The sequence below is a fragment of the Aspergillus stella-maris genome (genome assembly GCF_047715825.1).
Source record: "Aspergillus stella-maris strain CBS 113639 unplaced genomic scaffold BDV14scaffold_29, whole genome shotgun sequence".
NCBI lineage: Eukaryota > Fungi > Ascomycota > Eurotiomycetes > Eurotiales > Aspergillaceae > Aspergillus > Aspergillus stella-maris.
Genome location: NW_027396823.1, coordinates 209,164 through 223,692, shown reverse-complemented (window position 1 = coordinate 223,692; position 14,529 = coordinate 209,164). Strand labels below are relative to the sequence as shown.

The 14,529-nt window shown below is 50.5% G+C and overlaps 7 protein-coding genes across 7 annotated transcripts in view; 4 read left to right on the top strand and 3 right to left on the bottom strand.

Moving 5' to 3' along the window:
- Positions 1 to 405: 405 nt before the first annotated feature.
- On the top strand, positions 406 to 1,324 carry BDV14DRAFT_200462 (putative NUDIX family hydrolase; the record flags this gene model as incomplete). Its single annotated transcript, XM_073773508.1, has 2 exons — positions 406 to 732; positions 812 to 1,324. The coding sequence occupies 2 exons, from the start codon at positions 406 to 408 to the stop codon at positions 1,322 to 1,324; spliced, it is 840 nt and encodes a 279-aa protein (XP_073627885.1).
- Positions 1,325 to 1,364: 40 nt separating this feature from the next.
- On the bottom strand, positions 1,365 to 2,574 carry BDV14DRAFT_64383 (MutT/nudix family protein). The gene is made up of 4 exons (XM_073777211.1): positions 2,302 to 2,574; positions 2,151 to 2,243; positions 1,703 to 1,943; positions 1,365 to 1,644 (listed from the first exon to the last, which is right to left on the bottom strand). The coding sequence occupies exons 1-4, from the start codon at positions 2,350 to 2,352 to the stop codon at positions 1,406 to 1,408; spliced, it is 624 nt and encodes a 207-aa protein (XP_073627884.1). The 5' UTR covers positions 2,353 to 2,574; the 3' UTR covers positions 1,365 to 1,405.
- Positions 2,575 to 4,503: 1,929 nt separating this feature from the next.
- On the bottom strand, positions 4,504 to 5,859 carry BDV14DRAFT_173965 (HAD family hydrolase). The gene is made up of 2 exons (XM_073768817.1): positions 5,633 to 5,859; positions 4,504 to 5,576 (listed from the first exon to the last, which is right to left on the bottom strand). The coding sequence occupies exons 1-2, from the start codon at positions 5,639 to 5,641 to the stop codon at positions 4,839 to 4,841; spliced, it is 747 nt and encodes a 248-aa protein (XP_073627883.1). The 5' UTR covers positions 5,642 to 5,859; the 3' UTR covers positions 4,504 to 4,838.
- Positions 5,860 to 6,938: 1,079 nt separating this feature from the next.
- Positions 6,939 to 8,517, top strand: BDV14DRAFT_189962 (initiator tRNA phosphoribosyl transferase family protein; the record flags this gene model as incomplete). The annotated part of the gene is made up of 5 exons (XM_073771279.1): positions 6,939 to 7,288; positions 7,345 to 7,379; positions 7,444 to 7,616; positions 7,665 to 8,319; positions 8,366 to 8,517. 5 exons carry the CDS (start codon positions 6,939 to 6,941, stop codon positions 8,515 to 8,517), a joined length of 1,365 nt encoding a protein of 454 aa, XP_073627882.1.
- Positions 8,454 to 9,549, bottom strand: BDV14DRAFT_64319 (aldo/keto reductase family protein). The gene is made up of 2 exons (XM_073777209.1): positions 8,945 to 9,549; positions 8,454 to 8,895 (listed from the first exon to the last, which is right to left on the bottom strand). Exons 1-2 carry the CDS (start codon positions 9,458 to 9,460, stop codon positions 8,560 to 8,562), a joined length of 852 nt encoding a protein of 283 aa, XP_073627881.1. The 5' UTR covers positions 9,461 to 9,549; the 3' UTR covers positions 8,454 to 8,559.
- A 1,434-nt stretch (positions 9,550 to 10,983) lies between these two features.
- Positions 10,984 to 13,342, top strand: BDV14DRAFT_173954 (alpha-actinin, sarcomeric (f-actin cross linking protein)). Its single transcript, XM_073768816.1, has 3 exons — positions 10,984 to 11,197; positions 11,257 to 12,864; positions 12,912 to 13,342. Exons 2-3 carry the CDS (start codon positions 11,392 to 11,394, stop codon positions 13,116 to 13,118), a joined length of 1,680 nt encoding a protein of 559 aa, XP_073627880.1. The 5' UTR covers positions 10,984 to 11,197; positions 11,257 to 11,391; the 3' UTR covers positions 13,119 to 13,342.
- Positions 13,343 to 13,470: 128 nt separating this feature from the next.
- The window catches only part of BDV14DRAFT_64235 (putative RNA binding protein), a 2,286-nt gene continuing 1,227 nt past the window's right edge, over positions 13,471 to 14,529 (top strand). The window contains exons 1-6 of the mRNA XM_073777208.1: positions 13,471 to 13,657; positions 13,716 to 13,784; positions 14,096 to 14,127; positions 14,221 to 14,258; positions 14,322 to 14,379; positions 14,430 to 14,499. Of these exons, the coding sequence (XP_073627879.1) occupies positions 13,619 to 13,657; positions 13,716 to 13,784; positions 14,096 to 14,127; positions 14,221 to 14,258; positions 14,322 to 14,379; positions 14,430 to 14,499 (306 nt within the window). The 5' untranslated portion in view covers positions 13,471 to 13,618. The remainder of the gene's footprint in view (positions 13,658 to 13,715; positions 13,785 to 14,095; positions 14,128 to 14,220; positions 14,259 to 14,321; positions 14,380 to 14,429; positions 14,500 to 14,529) is intronic.

Sequence of the window (14,529 nt, the reverse complement as noted above, 5' to 3'; positions counted from 1 at the left end):
GTGCGGTCAACGGCCGAGATGTCTGTTCTGAAGATTGCAGACTGAAGTACAGAAGTACTTTGTTGAATGCAATGGCAAAGCACCGTCTCAGGCAATGATCAGAATGTCGAACGATGAGATCGGACCGCAGCGCAGTGGACTCTGTGGGTTCGCGCCCCGGCCAGACTCAGACGTCATCGCTTGTTTCTACTCAGTCTTCCTGCAAACACTCCCTTCTGGTGGTCTGATCGTGACTGACCCATTGCTCTTTCATATCCGTGACATCTTGCATATCTCCGGCTGCGACCGCAGCTCATGACTCAGAGACTTGGTCCGTCGCAGCTTGCCTTTGCCCTGCGACCGCGTCTTCCTCCGCGTCTTCCTCCGCGTCTTCCTCCGCGTCTCCCACTTGCGCCCAGACTCGCCATGTCAACCTCCGCCAACATCTCCAGCAGCGAGCTGATGTCCTTACCCGTCAGCTGCCCACCAGAGCTATCTAAAGAAGCACTATCGCAATTCCCGGCATTCCGGATATGGTACTCTACACTGCAACGCTCATTGAGCCGCCAAAAACACCCTTCGCACGAGTTTCACAAGGATCCCTATGTCTTGCGCAAGATCGATGTCCAGGCGGTGGATTACTTCGGTGGCGGGAGGCTTGGCTTTGTAAAGTTAAAAGCCGATGTCTCAAATGGTGGCGGCGAGAATCTTCCTGGAAGCGTCTTTTTGCGGGGCGGAAGTGTTGGGATGCTGGTACGAACTTTGCCTACCCTCTTTGTTCCCTCTGTTTGCGCATCTGTTTGCGCATCTGACCTTTTCTTTTCCGAAACAGCTCCTCCTTCAACCGGACGATGTTCCTTCTACTTCCGAAGACGACAAGTGGGCGGTTCTGACCGTACAACCCCGTGTTCCTGCCGGCTCCCTCGCCTTCTCTGAAATCCCAGCCGGTATGCTCGATGACAGCGGCGCATTTGCCGGAAAGGCGTCGGAAGAGATCAAGGAAGAGACAGGACTGGAAATAGCCCCAAAGGAGTTAGTGGACATGACATCGCTTGCACTGCAGTCCTCCGGTGAATCTGTAGACGGCGAGACGCTGCAAAAGGCCGTGTACGCATCTCCAGGCGGTAGCGATGAATTTATACCCTTGTTTCTATGCGAAAAGCGTATGCCGCGCGAGGATATTGAGGCCTTGCAAGGGAACTTGACCGGCCTACGGGAGCGTGGTGAGAAGATCACACTGAAACTGGTGCCATTAAGGGACCTGTGGAAAGAGTGTATACGAGACAGCAAGACCCTTGCGGCATTGGCTCTTTATACGGGGCTGAAGCGAGAGAACAAGCTTTAGCCGCAATCGGTTTGACCAACAATAGCATTTGCAACTAGAGGCCAAATGGACAGTCTATTGATCTATCGCGAATGTCTTCTATCACAACTTCAACCTCTTCGCCAACTCGATACCCTCTGCTATTGTTCCCACCCGAGCGTCAATGGCGTATCCCTCGGCGTCCAGCCTCTTCAGCTCCTCAAACAATGAAGACAATGGAAGCGTGAAGCATTCTATGAACTCATTGTCCTCGAGCTGAGGCTTGGGGTCCTGATTCTCAGGCAATGACATGTCGACGCGAACATGAACCATGTTTAGGTTTGTGTTACAAAGGCCTGGATCTGTAGTCCAAGCAATGTCAACATTCTGTGTAGGTGATCTTCGTCTGATATCACTCACCATTATACATGACAGTGCTTGTTTGATCGGCCACGCCTACATAGCCAGTTTCTTCCCTGAGCTCACGCACAGCGCATTCTTCAACAGTCTCATTGGAATCGATCAGGCCAGCGGGCACTTCAATGACGACCTTGTCAATGGGCGGTCGGTACTGCTTCTGGAGAAGCAATTCCGGGCCGCTTGATTTGTCGAGAATCGTTACAATCCCGACGCCATCGATGTCAGAACTAGCGGGCCGGGTCTGTTTCGCCAAAGCAGGTAGGCAATAATCAGTAGACATTCCGAGCAAACTGGATTCGGTTTGATTGTTCCAGCACGGCCATAGTCGCAAGCAAGGGTCTTAGCCCCAGCAAACCACTTTGGTTCATGGATCATCCGAAATAGACCTCATGCATGGCCAATTGGACCGAGAGCGGAAATAATAATAATAATTGCGCCGACGTCTTACCGTTCTCTCTGCCGACTCCCATGTCCTTTCAACGCCGTTGGGGTCGCTGTAAGTGATTTTGACTAGTTTCGCCCACTTGGCTTCATTGGGATCCTACTCCGGGTCAGTTGATTCTGTCCAGTTCCTCACGATCAGGTTAGGTTAATCATACCAGAGGCTCCTTGGAAATGAACTTTGATTTGGCGTACGTAGGAACAGACATCTTTATCTCCGGATCCCGAAAGGCAAACAAACAATACCTAAATTGCAGTTTCAGAAGTCTGCAGCTTGTCAGTTAGTCCTTGGCAGGGATAAAACTGGTTATTGTATAATTGCACTGACCTTTTGCAAATGACTCCCAGGGTTCCTCAAGCGACTGGAGAAATGAAGAGCAATGAGGGGCGACGAGCTCCGAACCCCACCGCCTCTTCTGCTCCGCCCAAGCATCAGTATCAGTGCCCGATACCTATCCACAGATTAAGCATGTACTTTTGTTCAAGTCTACAAGTATCTGGACCTCTCGGTATTACTTCAAATCTATTCCATTGGCTCGATTGCATAGAGTCGCTTTCGGTGAGGCCTAGCCATCACCAAAATCAACCCCACATAAACCTGAAGAACGGCGCTTAGGTCTCGACACATTGTTACTCTATATCCTCAACGACCGATCAAATGTGACATACCAACTCGCTGAGACTTGAAGACTGAGGGTCCTTTACCGCTATTGTCCGAGCACTTTGCTGTGCCAGCAGCTGTACGATTGCAAGACCAAAGCGCACAGTCTGGCTGGTTCGGTCACGCAACCCAGCCACTATCACTTCACCTCTAGGTCCAGGCAAGTCTAGAATGCGATCTCGTTTAAGGTCTAACACGGGTACCAGTTGATCATTGGTACGGTCCAGACCCTCGATTCTGGGGATTAAGAGCCTTCGCGTTCCGACAAAGTACATCGTTTCCCCGGCTGGGGAAGGACTACCTGCTACCTAGGTAAGTGTACGGTATAGGTAATTCAGCGAGTAGCGAGCCCGGGCCGGCGCCTTCCCTGGTAGCACAAGTGAGGGTGAACCCCGGCGGGCTACGGTCTGGGTGATTCCATAAGGTAGTTGCAGGCGAGATTAATCTACCTGATGGCCTGCTGATGGTCTTCTCGCTTAGACAACCGGACCGGACCGCTGTAATCATCTCTAACCTACCTAGTTCATCGTCTCATGGTGGTAGATTTATGTACGATACAATAGTTCCCTTACCATTGCTTTCTCATGCAAGGCGGATAAGTTAGTTCGCGATGTACAAGAAACGCATGCACCCCGTCAATGGTCCGCTCAGTATCAAAACCTATATCCGATCAGACCATCTCGCTCTCATAGCTATGTACCCCATACGCTGATGTGACTATTTTTCACCCGGCGCGAAAGTAACTCTTCCTCCAACCTAGCCCTTTGGGATCTGCACTACCGCAAAGCAAAACCAAAAGTCCATGTCACACAGCTTCGGCGGACATAATCTTGAAATGCCAAATATCATCTCATGCATGTATCCGTGGGGTGTCCTAGTAAGATAGAGGGATTATGGCTGGGATTGTGGGTTGGAATGCGATGAACGAATCAGACGGGGATAGGAAAGAACTAAGTAATATCTGGTAAAATTTTTGGAGCAGTATTTTGGAGCACTAAATAAATACCTAAAGGTATATTCGCAAATACCTATAGATTCCATCTCAACCAACCTAAGTGCTGGCAACACTGCGCTGTGGTCCCTCGACGGCCCAGGGTGACAATAGTAGACACTGTTCCGATACCCGGACCTGATATAAAGACCTTGCCGCAGGCATCAACTTGCATATTTAAAACTCTAACCGCCGAGGACTTCTGCGTGAACGTACTCCCCAAAAAACAGTACTTTATGTAAAGTACCTTACTAGAGGATCACCGGCCATCCCGACGCCCGAGTTCAGCGACGGGAACATGCATTGCATACATATATGGCCAAACCCTGAAACTCAAAAGAAGTACCTACATCCGAAGCCCAGAAACAGCAAACTGGGTATCGTGGACCTTTGCATCGTTGTCTTTTCAATTGACGACCTTGCACGGGGTACTTTTGCGGGGCAGAATACGTACTTCTGTAGGAGATGGTTCTCAGTGGCACGGGGGTAGACAAGGTAGGTCGGTTTGGTCAATGGACCGTGCCCTGGGCTCGTGGTTCCTGAGGGATCAGGTTGAATCACCATTGTTTAAGCACATTTAGTGCTTCGACCGGCATCCCGGAGGATGGTAGATAGATCGGGTGACCCGCGGTGGACGAAGAGGATATTTGAAAATAGAAGAAGGGAGACTACGGTTGAACATTTATTTACGTAGTAACTGGAACAGGATTAGAGAAATTTTTCTATTCTCTTTTGCAGGCTATGGGTATCATGCGCTCCATGAGAACCTGTCTATGGTACAATGTGAATACTAATTCAGGTAACCCGACACAGTAATATCTGGTAGCGGGGAGAAGGAAATAGCGAGATGCTTTGCGCTAGACCAAATCAGTAAACGCCGATATTGTCAGCATTCTGCGTCATCGATGGGCTCAATCAGGGAGCATCTTCAGGGTATGCAAAGTCAAATTATGAAATGTAAGAGAAAACCGAGATGGAAGAAGGAAATTCGCTGGCTGTCGTGACATCGTCTGGAAAGCGGTATTAGGCGGAGCAAGGCTGATTTAGAGAGCGGGAGATGCGCCTTCGATCTCCTTGAGCAACTGGGGGAACTCGCTCCAGTCCTTCATAATGACCTTAGCACCAAGGTCGAGAAGACGCTGGCGCATCTCCTCCTGCTTCTCCTCGCCAGGGTAGCTGCCAACGTAGCCAATAACGGCAATCTTGGCACGGACAGCGCTGAGGGCACCAGAAACACTGTCTTCGACGGTGACGGTCTCCTCGGCAGTTTTGCCGACCTGCTCAAGTGCGTGGATGTAGATAGCGGGGTCGGGCTTGGAAGTAGGCTTGGGGAGAGAAGTGGCAGCACTGTACACCTTGTCGTGGTCGAAGAACTTGTCCTGTCCAACCTTGACAATGGAAGCGCGGACACGGCGCAGGGCAGAAGAAGAGACAACAGCAAGTCCGTACTTGCCCTCCTCGTACAGCTTCTCGACCTGCTCGGTGGCACCAACACAGGGCTTTGCCTTCTCCTCAAGCTTAGCAATGACCTTGTCCTCCTCCTTTGTGACGTAGGACTCGAGCTCGTCCTTGTTGAGTTCAAACTTGAACTTGGCCTGGAGAGACTGCATCATGCCGCGGAAGTTCTGACCAACAAAGTCCTTGATGAGCTCTTCGCCAGTGTATCGGACGGTGAGGCCCTGCTTCTCGAGAATCTCATTGGCAAGATCGGCACAGGCCTCAAAAGCCAACTCCTCTGAGAGGACGAGGGTGTTATCGCAGTCAAAGAAAATCTCCGTGATCTAGACAACGAAGTGTTAGTACGCCGCATTAGTGGAGAGCATAGAGTAGATCTCACCTTAGGCATGATGGATGTGTTGATAGATGGTTGGACTGGGTGAGGTTGTGTTGTGGAGGGGTGTTGTAGATGAGGGGAACGTTGGAGAGGGACGTTGGCAGATGTTTGGTGGACAATGGAATAAAGAACCAAAAGTGAGGGTATTGCGGATCCTTAAGTAGATTTGGGGCCAGACAGAGGCCAGAGGAGGATATCAGATTGGTCAAGAGGGGAAAGTGATAATGACATGCGTGGATGGGGAAAAAGGTCGAGGCAGGGGCGGACGGCGGGGCACTTGAGGTCATACCGTGACGTTTACGGCCGCAGCGTCCACCGAGAGGCGGCGGCCTTCGGGCGGCACTGCCTCCCTAAGCCTATCACAGTATAGCCTGATACTCCCCTCCGTCCATATGGAAATGCGCAGAAACAGGGACTGGCCTCCAGCAGTTATGAGGAGAACCAAATCGAATCACGTCCATCTTTCATCATTCTTCCTATAGGCCGTCTTTTCAAGATTCCTTTTTCCATGCCTGCGGGGATGCTACCCCTGCATGTCTGATTTTACTCACCGGGAGCCATTGTACACGCAGCCGTTTGCCATTATTGCGCGCACCGGGTTCTGAATAGAACTGCTATAGATGACCAGGAACGGAGCGCATTTACGAGACAAACAGCCGGTAGCGACAAACCTATCACCATCAACGGAGCACCGTGTTCCAGGCAAACCAAGTTATATACCTCAAAAGCTGAAGCGACCTTGTAGAAAGCCACGAATCAGGCGTTGAAGTGGTGCGCTATAGTACGGAGCAACGGGCCTCCAGGCCTTGGTTTTGTTGCGCATTGTCGTGGCTCCATGAGGCGGAGAGCGGTTAATGCAATCGTGCCTTTTCACGGCGCCAGACTCTATCCCAATCAGACTGTACACGCTCAGTACATGGCTGACTAGAGCTGCGATATTTGCAATGTGTACTGTGTTTCTCTAGTCATATTGTTGCGGAGTATCCACCTTGGTATAGTTCTGGGACTACAGTGTAGGAGCGGTTTGATGCCTCAAGCTTCGGGCATAAACCGAACATTGGGTCTCGAAAAAGAGGTCCACACACTGCGGAATCTGTTTGCTTATTGGACCAGTCGACATCAGATTATCTTGAAGGCGCTTTGACTGGGCTGCCTTGTGTGAGGATAGAATATTTTCCTATTTGAGCCATCTTCTATACTCTGGCCTCGGACCTTGGAGGATCATAGCCTTGCAGCAGGTATTAGGTAGACTTTTTCGGCTGTATTGCTACTTGGCTTGCGTTGTGCAAGTCTAGTAATCCTGACAGACATGGGTAATACTGCCGATTCAGACTTCCCGGTGTCAGTCTCGTCGCTTCACTTCCCCTCCGCCGAGCATCTTTCAGTCTCGCAGACGCTAGCTTCCCTGCGACGGTCCGCACTTTCCGTCAACAACCGACTCCGTTCCATCGAGGCCGACGCTACCTTTGCTCGTGAGGTCGCTGACCACTATGACCTTCCACTCGTCGCCAATGAAAGATGCGGCAGCTGGTACATCCCGCCTGAGGTCAAATCTGGGAGTGCTTACTTCAAGAGTACCGACGGTCATACCGGCCAGTGGGATTTCAGCTTTCGCAGACTAAACCTGCAGATTCTACCACTTGCCAGGGAGCATGGAGGGTAAGTCCTTGCTTTGCCTGACATGTGCCTGTGAGCTAACTAATCGCTCTCTGCAGCTGTATCATCGTGGACTCTACGCGTCGTGGCAAATGTAAGTGATCTGATTAGCCAGCACTGCCACTAGTCCTCCAACACTCCAACTCACGGACCATTAGTGATGCCTGATGCTTTGTCGAAAACTATCCCCATCTGGTGCGCCGTCTTCAACCGAGCCCTATTTCCTTCGGAGACTGCGTATCATTCCGTGGAATTGCCGCCGAATTATCTAGGGGCATCCGAGGAATCTCAAATCGAAAATAGGATAGGCGGCTTTGTCCACTCACTCAAGGTAGTCGGCCCATCACGATAAACCATGCGGTTCACTGACGCCTATTAGAGCCTGAAACTTGACTTAGATGAACTAAGACAACAGCTGGGGAAACCGATTCGAGTTGCCTGGGCAAACCGGACATACTTTCATCCCACAGACCTTCGCAAAGGAAAGGACTATAATCTTTTTGTCCTCTGTTCAGCTTCGAAGCGTGTCTATGGAGCAGAAATATCCGAGGGCGGATATATCCAGGGTGCAGGAGACGACAGCGAGGCTTGGGCCCATGGCTTAACACCACCCGTTTTCTGGGCCCACAACTCTACCCTTTTATCAACAGCAGAAGAGGATATACCAGATGTGATCGAGACCTTGACTCAGGAACACCGAATGCAGACTTCTACCCAGCAAGCAACACTCATAGCGCCATCGCGGAACCTATATATCAGTCAGATTGATCCTGGCTTGCTCGACAAGTATGATCTTGTCATTGACTGCAACAATGCGGAGCCCACCCAGAACCCTAGACGTTTGAACTTGGGATGTATATCTTCGAAGCAGGGTGGACGTGATCTACGTAACCATTTAGAGAAGGTTCGCGACTTTATCAGTTCGCGCTTGAGCGCGGCTCCATCACAGTCTCTGCTCGTCATGTGCGAATCTGGAAAGGATATATCTGCAGGTGTCTTGCTCAGCATTATTTGCTTGTTTTATGATGATGATGGTATGTTTTCTGGGCTCCATTTCGCATGATAAGCTGACCCTTTTAGGCGAATTTGTTGGCCCTCGAACAGCCTCAATAGGGAAGCAGTTTATCCGACAGCGCCTCGCTTGGATCGTGTCTTCAAAACATGATGTGAATCCTTCACGAAGTACACTCCAGTCGATCAACGCCTTCCTTATGCAACGGCCAGGCTATTAGACTCGAAATCATCATTAATATTATGACTCTAAACGACATGATCTACTCGTTCTCAACGGCCTCTACAATGGCACCTGCGCTTCCCTGATCCAGCCCGTTCAGCACAGAAAAGTCATCATCAGAGATGTGGAAGTCGAAAACATCGGCGTTGGACACGATGCGCTCCGGGTTGTCCGTCTTCGGCAGAGGAACCCAACCCTTCTGCAGTGCGTAGCGTATCAGAACCTGCTGTGTCGACTTGTTGTATTTTTTGGCGGTCTCCACCAGGATAGGATCATTCGCTTTATAGTTTCGTACGATGGGCGAGTATGCCTCGACGATGATTCCGTTCTTCTTGCAGTACGCGTCGATTACTTGTTGCTGGCACCAAGGGTGGAGCTGTAGTTAATTTAGCAAGCGTTCTTCCCTCAGTCGGCGACTAACATACCTCGATTTGGTTAACATGTGGCGGCCAGACCTTCGCATACTCTCTCATCTCTTCAATGTGCTTCACGCCAAAGTTGCTGACTCCGATGCTCTTAGTCCTGCCTTCCTCCCGCAGCTTCTCCAAAGCTTGCCACAGCTCCTTGCGACCAGATGATCCAGAGCTAGAGCTGTGAATGAGAAAGAGGTCCACGTATCCATCCTTGCCGCCGATCTTATCCACGCTGTCAACCATCTTCTGGTAGGTTGCTTCGGGCGAACCCGCGGGGGCGAGAATCTTGGTCGTCACGAAGAGCTCGTCGCGAGAAAGGCCGGAATCCCGGATCGCCTCACCAACTTCCTTTTCGTTCGCATAAAATTGCGCAGTATCGATGTGACGGTATCCGACCTCAAGCGCCTTGAGGGTCGACTGTTTGCATACCGAGGTTGGAGAGCGATAAACACCGAACCCAAGTCGCGGGATCTTGACCGAGGAATTCGGAAGAGGCAGGAGATCGGTGATTGTGAAGTTGTTCGACATTTTCGCTATCGTTCAATCAGGTAATACGACGATTGGTTTCTGGAAGATGGAAAGCTGTGGTTATGAACGTAGTGATTCGCGCGGGCGCCGCAGAGTTGATATGGGCTCGAGGCGGGGAGAAAATCGGTCGAAGCCCCGCCGCTGGCCATGATATCATACGCCCGTTCAACTGCCTGCGATGGCGCAATTCTTCCGTGAGAACACTCAATGCTGTCCCTTATTAATTGACAGCTGCGCCGGTCAACTTCTTAGTCTCCATTTGCCTGGAGCTGACTACATATTTCTGTTAGAGCATATAATCGAGAGACAACGACACAGAAGGCCCGTCCGATCAACCTCGGTAGGTTCGAACTCTGCACTGATCGATGGAATCTAGCACTTGACGAGCAAGGACATCTGGGGGTCATCACCGCACTGATCGATCATGCTCAGCCAACCTTCTTTGGACGAGCTCAGAGAATCATGACGCAGAAAGCTTCTAGATGAAGAATACTCGACTCACTGGCACCATGTCGCTCGACTGATCAGCTCGCCATGACCCGGGCCACCTTCCATCGGGACATAGCTGATCCAACCCCTAACCAGTTACAATTCGATCGCGCAGACTCCACCATATTGGTTTTTGTGAGATCTGGGCGATGGACGGGGTTCGTCCGAGTCTAGCCTGGCCGATAACATCTAGACTTCACACTCTAGATACGATGGGTACAAGATGCGATGATCGGTTTGCTTTGGCAAGGATACGAAACTTGCCACATGGAATACGGCCGAGTCGTCATACATGATTATGGAAATTGCAAACTATGCTCAAGGGCTGATGACCATGAGGATCCCTAGCCAGGCTCGATATTACCCGTCGCGAAAAGGGGTTTGAGAGGTATGTAAGGGTCGTGGATTTGTACGATGCCAAAAATAGACCCATCTTTAGATGTAGGTAGCGGGCGCTTGGGCACGCAGATATGCAGTATGCACTGGTGCAAGCAAGCGCGTCGGTTTGCCGTAGAATCTTCTTCTTCCAGATCAAATGCAATTCAGGGACATCTCAGCACAAAATTTAGATGAATGCGACCCATGGCAGAGGCTGGAAATTGGGGGTTCGGGAGCAGAACCGCAACCCAAAGAATGCCGGGCAGCGGTTGCTGTGGGGGCGGAGGGGAACGGTTTTGGTGTTGACATGCGCTCGCCGACGAACCCCCTTCTCCCAATAATTGTTGCCCATCTATTTCATCTTTCCCACCGGCTTGCCGTCCACAGTCTTACCTTTGTCCCGAGTACGACTGGGTGCTTCGCTCTTTATTTCGAGGCTCATAGCCGGATCTCTGTGAAGATCTTACCCTGTTCGACCAGACGATCTATCTATCAATAGCACTCCGATAGCTTTGCCGACTCCGAGACCATCCCTCGTTCGCTCAAGAGTCACGACAACAACAGTGCACACGACACTCCCCTCGCATACCTCGAATGTCCTCGGTCTTGAAAATCGTTCATCATGTTGACGGTCGACGAGTCGTGGGTTAATGTGCAACAAAAGACATTCACAAAATGGTTTGTCCGCCCTGGAATCACCCCTCCTTCCCTCGATTTTCCCAGCCAAATCGGGTCATATCGAGACCTCATCGACCAGCCTATTCTCTCATTCTGCGTGATTGATCTAACTAATGTTGCTTCAGGCTTAACAATAAGCTCAAGGTTCGCGATATATTTCTGAAGGATCTGGTCCAGGAACTTTCCACCGGCGTAAGTGATTTGTCGCCCATAATTCAAAGTTGTATCGCTGATCGATTTGCTCAAACTAGGTTATCCTTATCCATCTCCTCGAGATTCTCGGCGGAGACTCGCTCGGTCGATATGCCGCCAACCCGAAGCTCCGTGTACAAAAGTTCGAAAATGTCAACAAGAGTCTCGACTTTATCAAGGGGAGGGGAATTCAGATGACAAACATCGGTGCGGAGGACATCGTCGACGGAAATCAGAAGATTATTCTCGGTCTGATTTGGACGCTTATTCTCCGGTTCACGATCAGCGATATTAATGAGGAGGGTATGACGGCAAAGGCCGGTCTGCTTCTATGGTGTCAAAGAAAGACTGCCTGCTATGAGGGCGTTGAAGTTCGAGACTTCTCTACCAGTTGGAACGACGGTCTCGCGTTCTGTGCCCTTCTCGACATCCATCGTCCAGACCTGATCGACTACGACTCTCTGGATAAGAATGACCACCGAGGGAACATGAAGCTTGCGTTCGACATTGCTGCGAATGAAGTCGGCATCCCTGACCTTCTCGACGTCGATGATGTTTGCGACGTCGCTAGACCCGACGAGCGATCGTTGATGACATACATTGCATACTGGTTCCACGCCTTTTCGCAGCTGGAGAGGGTAGAGAATGCGGGTCGCCGAGTGGAAAAGTTCGTCAACAACATGCACGGCGCATGGGAGATGCAAAACTCGTACGAGAGAAGAATGCGGGAGCTCCTGGGCTTGATCCGGGCTCAGCGCGACGAATGGAAGAACTCGACATTTGAAGGAACATACAAGGACGCAAAGGAGCAGGCCTCCCAATTTGCCATGTACAAGCGGAACCAGAAGAGACAGTGGGTAGCCGAAAAGTCAGATCTCGCGGCCCTCTTGGGTAATATCAAGACAAAACTCAGCACGTATCGCCTGCGAGCCTACGACCCGCCGCCAGAGTTGTCTTCTGAAGCTTGTGATCAGGAGTGGGAATGCCTGACTCGTGATGAGCATGAGCGGAGTCAGCTTATTAACGAGACCATTCGAGACATTAAGAATGCTTTGCGGCGCTCGTTCGCGGACAAAGCCAATGACTTTGCGTTAACACTCAAGACTCTTTCACTGGCAATCTCGGGCCTGGATGGAGATGTTGAAGACCAACTTGCTCATGTTAAGCGACTCAGCGACAACTTACCACCTCTCGATGCTTTCTTGGAAACAATTGCAGAGCTGGAGGAGCAATGTCAGGAGGCAAATGTTGAAGAGAATGACTATACCACTTTCACACTGGACGAACTGGCTTATGAATTGAGTCTTGTCAAGTCAAGTATATCCAAGAAGATGGCTTTCCTAGATAACCAACGTGTTGCCCGGGACATGACGAACCTTACCCCAATTCAGCTCGAAGAGTTCGAGTCGGTGTTCCGACACTTTGATCGCGACTCATCAAACACGCTCCAAGAACTGGAATTCTCGGCTGCACTTGCTAGTCTGGGTCTTGTTTACGATGAAGAAGAGATGCATCAAGTTTACGTTGACACGTGCGGGCCCGCTCGTCTTTCAACTAATAGCGGAGTCAGCTTTGAGCAGTTCATTCGGTTCATGGTCAGTGTGACAGAGGACCAAAACACCGCAGAACAGGTCTTTCAGAGTTTTCAAGAGGTTGCAGATGGCAAGGTATGTATTCCAGGTTTAGTTCTGAGTGCGCAAACTAACTTTCACAGCCCTATGTTACAGAGCTTGACCTCCGGCACTCGCTTATTCCAGACGAGATTATCGACCATCTTGTCAAGAGCATGCCTCAGCATGAAGGCCCGGATCTTCTAGAGGACAGGGAGCTTCCAAAGTACGACTACATCAGCTTCATGGAGAAGATGATGAACGAAAACTCGTCCAACTCGAAACACGTCTCCGTAAACGGCAGGGAGTAAATAATTTATCTTGCGCTTTCTTGTTTGATGTATAGGTGTTGACTGGAGCTCAAGGGGGTTTGTTGGGTTGATTCCACAGTGCATATCGAGGATTGTTTACATGCGCGTTCGTTGCATGCGAGTTTTTGCATTCAAGTTTCGGAAGCTTACCACTTCCGCTGTGTATACGACCAAGCATCGGTTGTGCGTAATATTAAAAAAATCAGAAATATAATCACCTTAATGAAGCCATTAATTCAAACTTCTATATCGACGGTTTACTACACTAACTAAATAAAGCGTAGTGCTCTGCGGCGCATGCAGCTCCAGAGCCGGACCCCATCACGTGACATTCCTGCTCCGCCCAACAGCTTGTTCCTCCGCGTCCCTTGTCCAAACGCCCATCTTGCATTAATCCATGTTCTCCTGCTCTCCGACTGTGTTACAATCTCCGATATCTTCTTACTTCTCCCGCGTCCCCCTTTTCCTTTCTCCGCCAACGACTGTCCCCGTGTCCGAAAATGGACCGCAGCTTGGATGAGATCATCGCCGAACGCCCTGTAAGACTCTATTCGACCACGATTTGTCACCGGGGGCTTTACTGATTGATGTATGTAGCAGAGGCAAGAGCGCCGCCAGAACAGGGGTGGTCGCAATCAACCTCGCCGCACGAATGGTGTGAAAAAGGTATGCAATTTCCGTCTAAGCACAGCCCAGCATGAAGATGAGTTGTTAACCCGCGCTTTTTTGCGTCTACTTAGGTCCTTCCTCCTCATCCTCCTCCTCTTTCCTCGCGTTGCACTTAGCGCGCCTGTTCAGCACTGTGATAAGCAAAGCTCGATGGTCTTGTCATCTGGTTTTGTCCTTCGGATGGGATAGATCAAGGGCTACGAGAACCGCTTCAGCACACAGAAAATGATGCGCCAGTTCCATTGCGTGATATGATAACCTGACTTGATTTCGGGCTGACCTTGTTTTGATACTCTCTGATACAACAGCCTTATCGCGATGAGCGTGTTGATTTGGATCTGTAAGGATGCGCGCGATTGCTTCTTGCGGAAAATTGTCCCGCGGGCTCCATTGATTTGGTTTGGTTGCTAATGCGTTTTGTGATGGGATATAGGGATTGGGTCCATGATAAGTATGAAGATGATCGCGACAGTATGTTTTGAATTCATCTATCACCGATATCGACGTTGGGTTCTCGTCCTCACACAATTTCAGCACGCCCTGCCCGTGGCTCGAGACGTCCTCGCGGTGACCAATACACTGAAGACAACCGGTATGAACTCCCATATACATTGGAATTCAATCGGTGCTAAATCAATCAAGCGGCTCATCTGCCGGAACTCGGCTTCGTATCGAGAATCTCCATTACGATATCACAGAGACCGATCTCGAGGTACGCCCCCCCCCCCCCCCCCCCCCCCCC

Excerpts from the sequence above, each read along its gene's own strand:
- BDV14DRAFT_64383 (XM_073777211.1), bottom strand. The coding sequence starts at position 2,352 with ATGTCTGTTCCTACGTACGCCAAATCAAAGTTCATTTCCAAGGAGCCT. Across the intron at positions 2,244-2,301 it reads TCATTTCCAAGGAGCCTCTG|GATCCCAATGAAGCCAAGTG; the intron begins GTATGATTAACC and ends GACCCGGAGTAG. Across the intron at positions 1,944-2,150 it reads GGGAGTCGGCAGAGAGAACG|ACCCGGCCCGCTAGTTCTGA; the intron begins GTAAGACGTCGG and ends TTGGCGAAACAG.
- BDV14DRAFT_64319 (XM_073777209.1), bottom strand. The coding sequence starts at position 9,460 with ATGTCGAACAACTTCACAATCACCGATCTCCTGCCTCTTCCGAATTCC. Across the intron at positions 8,896-8,944 it reads CACATGTTAACCAAATCGAG|CTCCACCCTTGGTGCCAGCA; the intron begins GTATGTTAGTCG and ends AATTAACTACAG.
- BDV14DRAFT_173954 (XM_073768816.1), top strand. The coding sequence starts at position 11,392 with ATGACAAACATCGGTGCGGAGGACATCGTCGACGGAAATCAGAAGATT. Across the intron at positions 12,865-12,911 it reads AAGAGGTTGCAGATGGCAAG|CCCTATGTTACAGAGCTTGA; the intron begins GTATGTATTCCA and ends TAACTTTCACAG.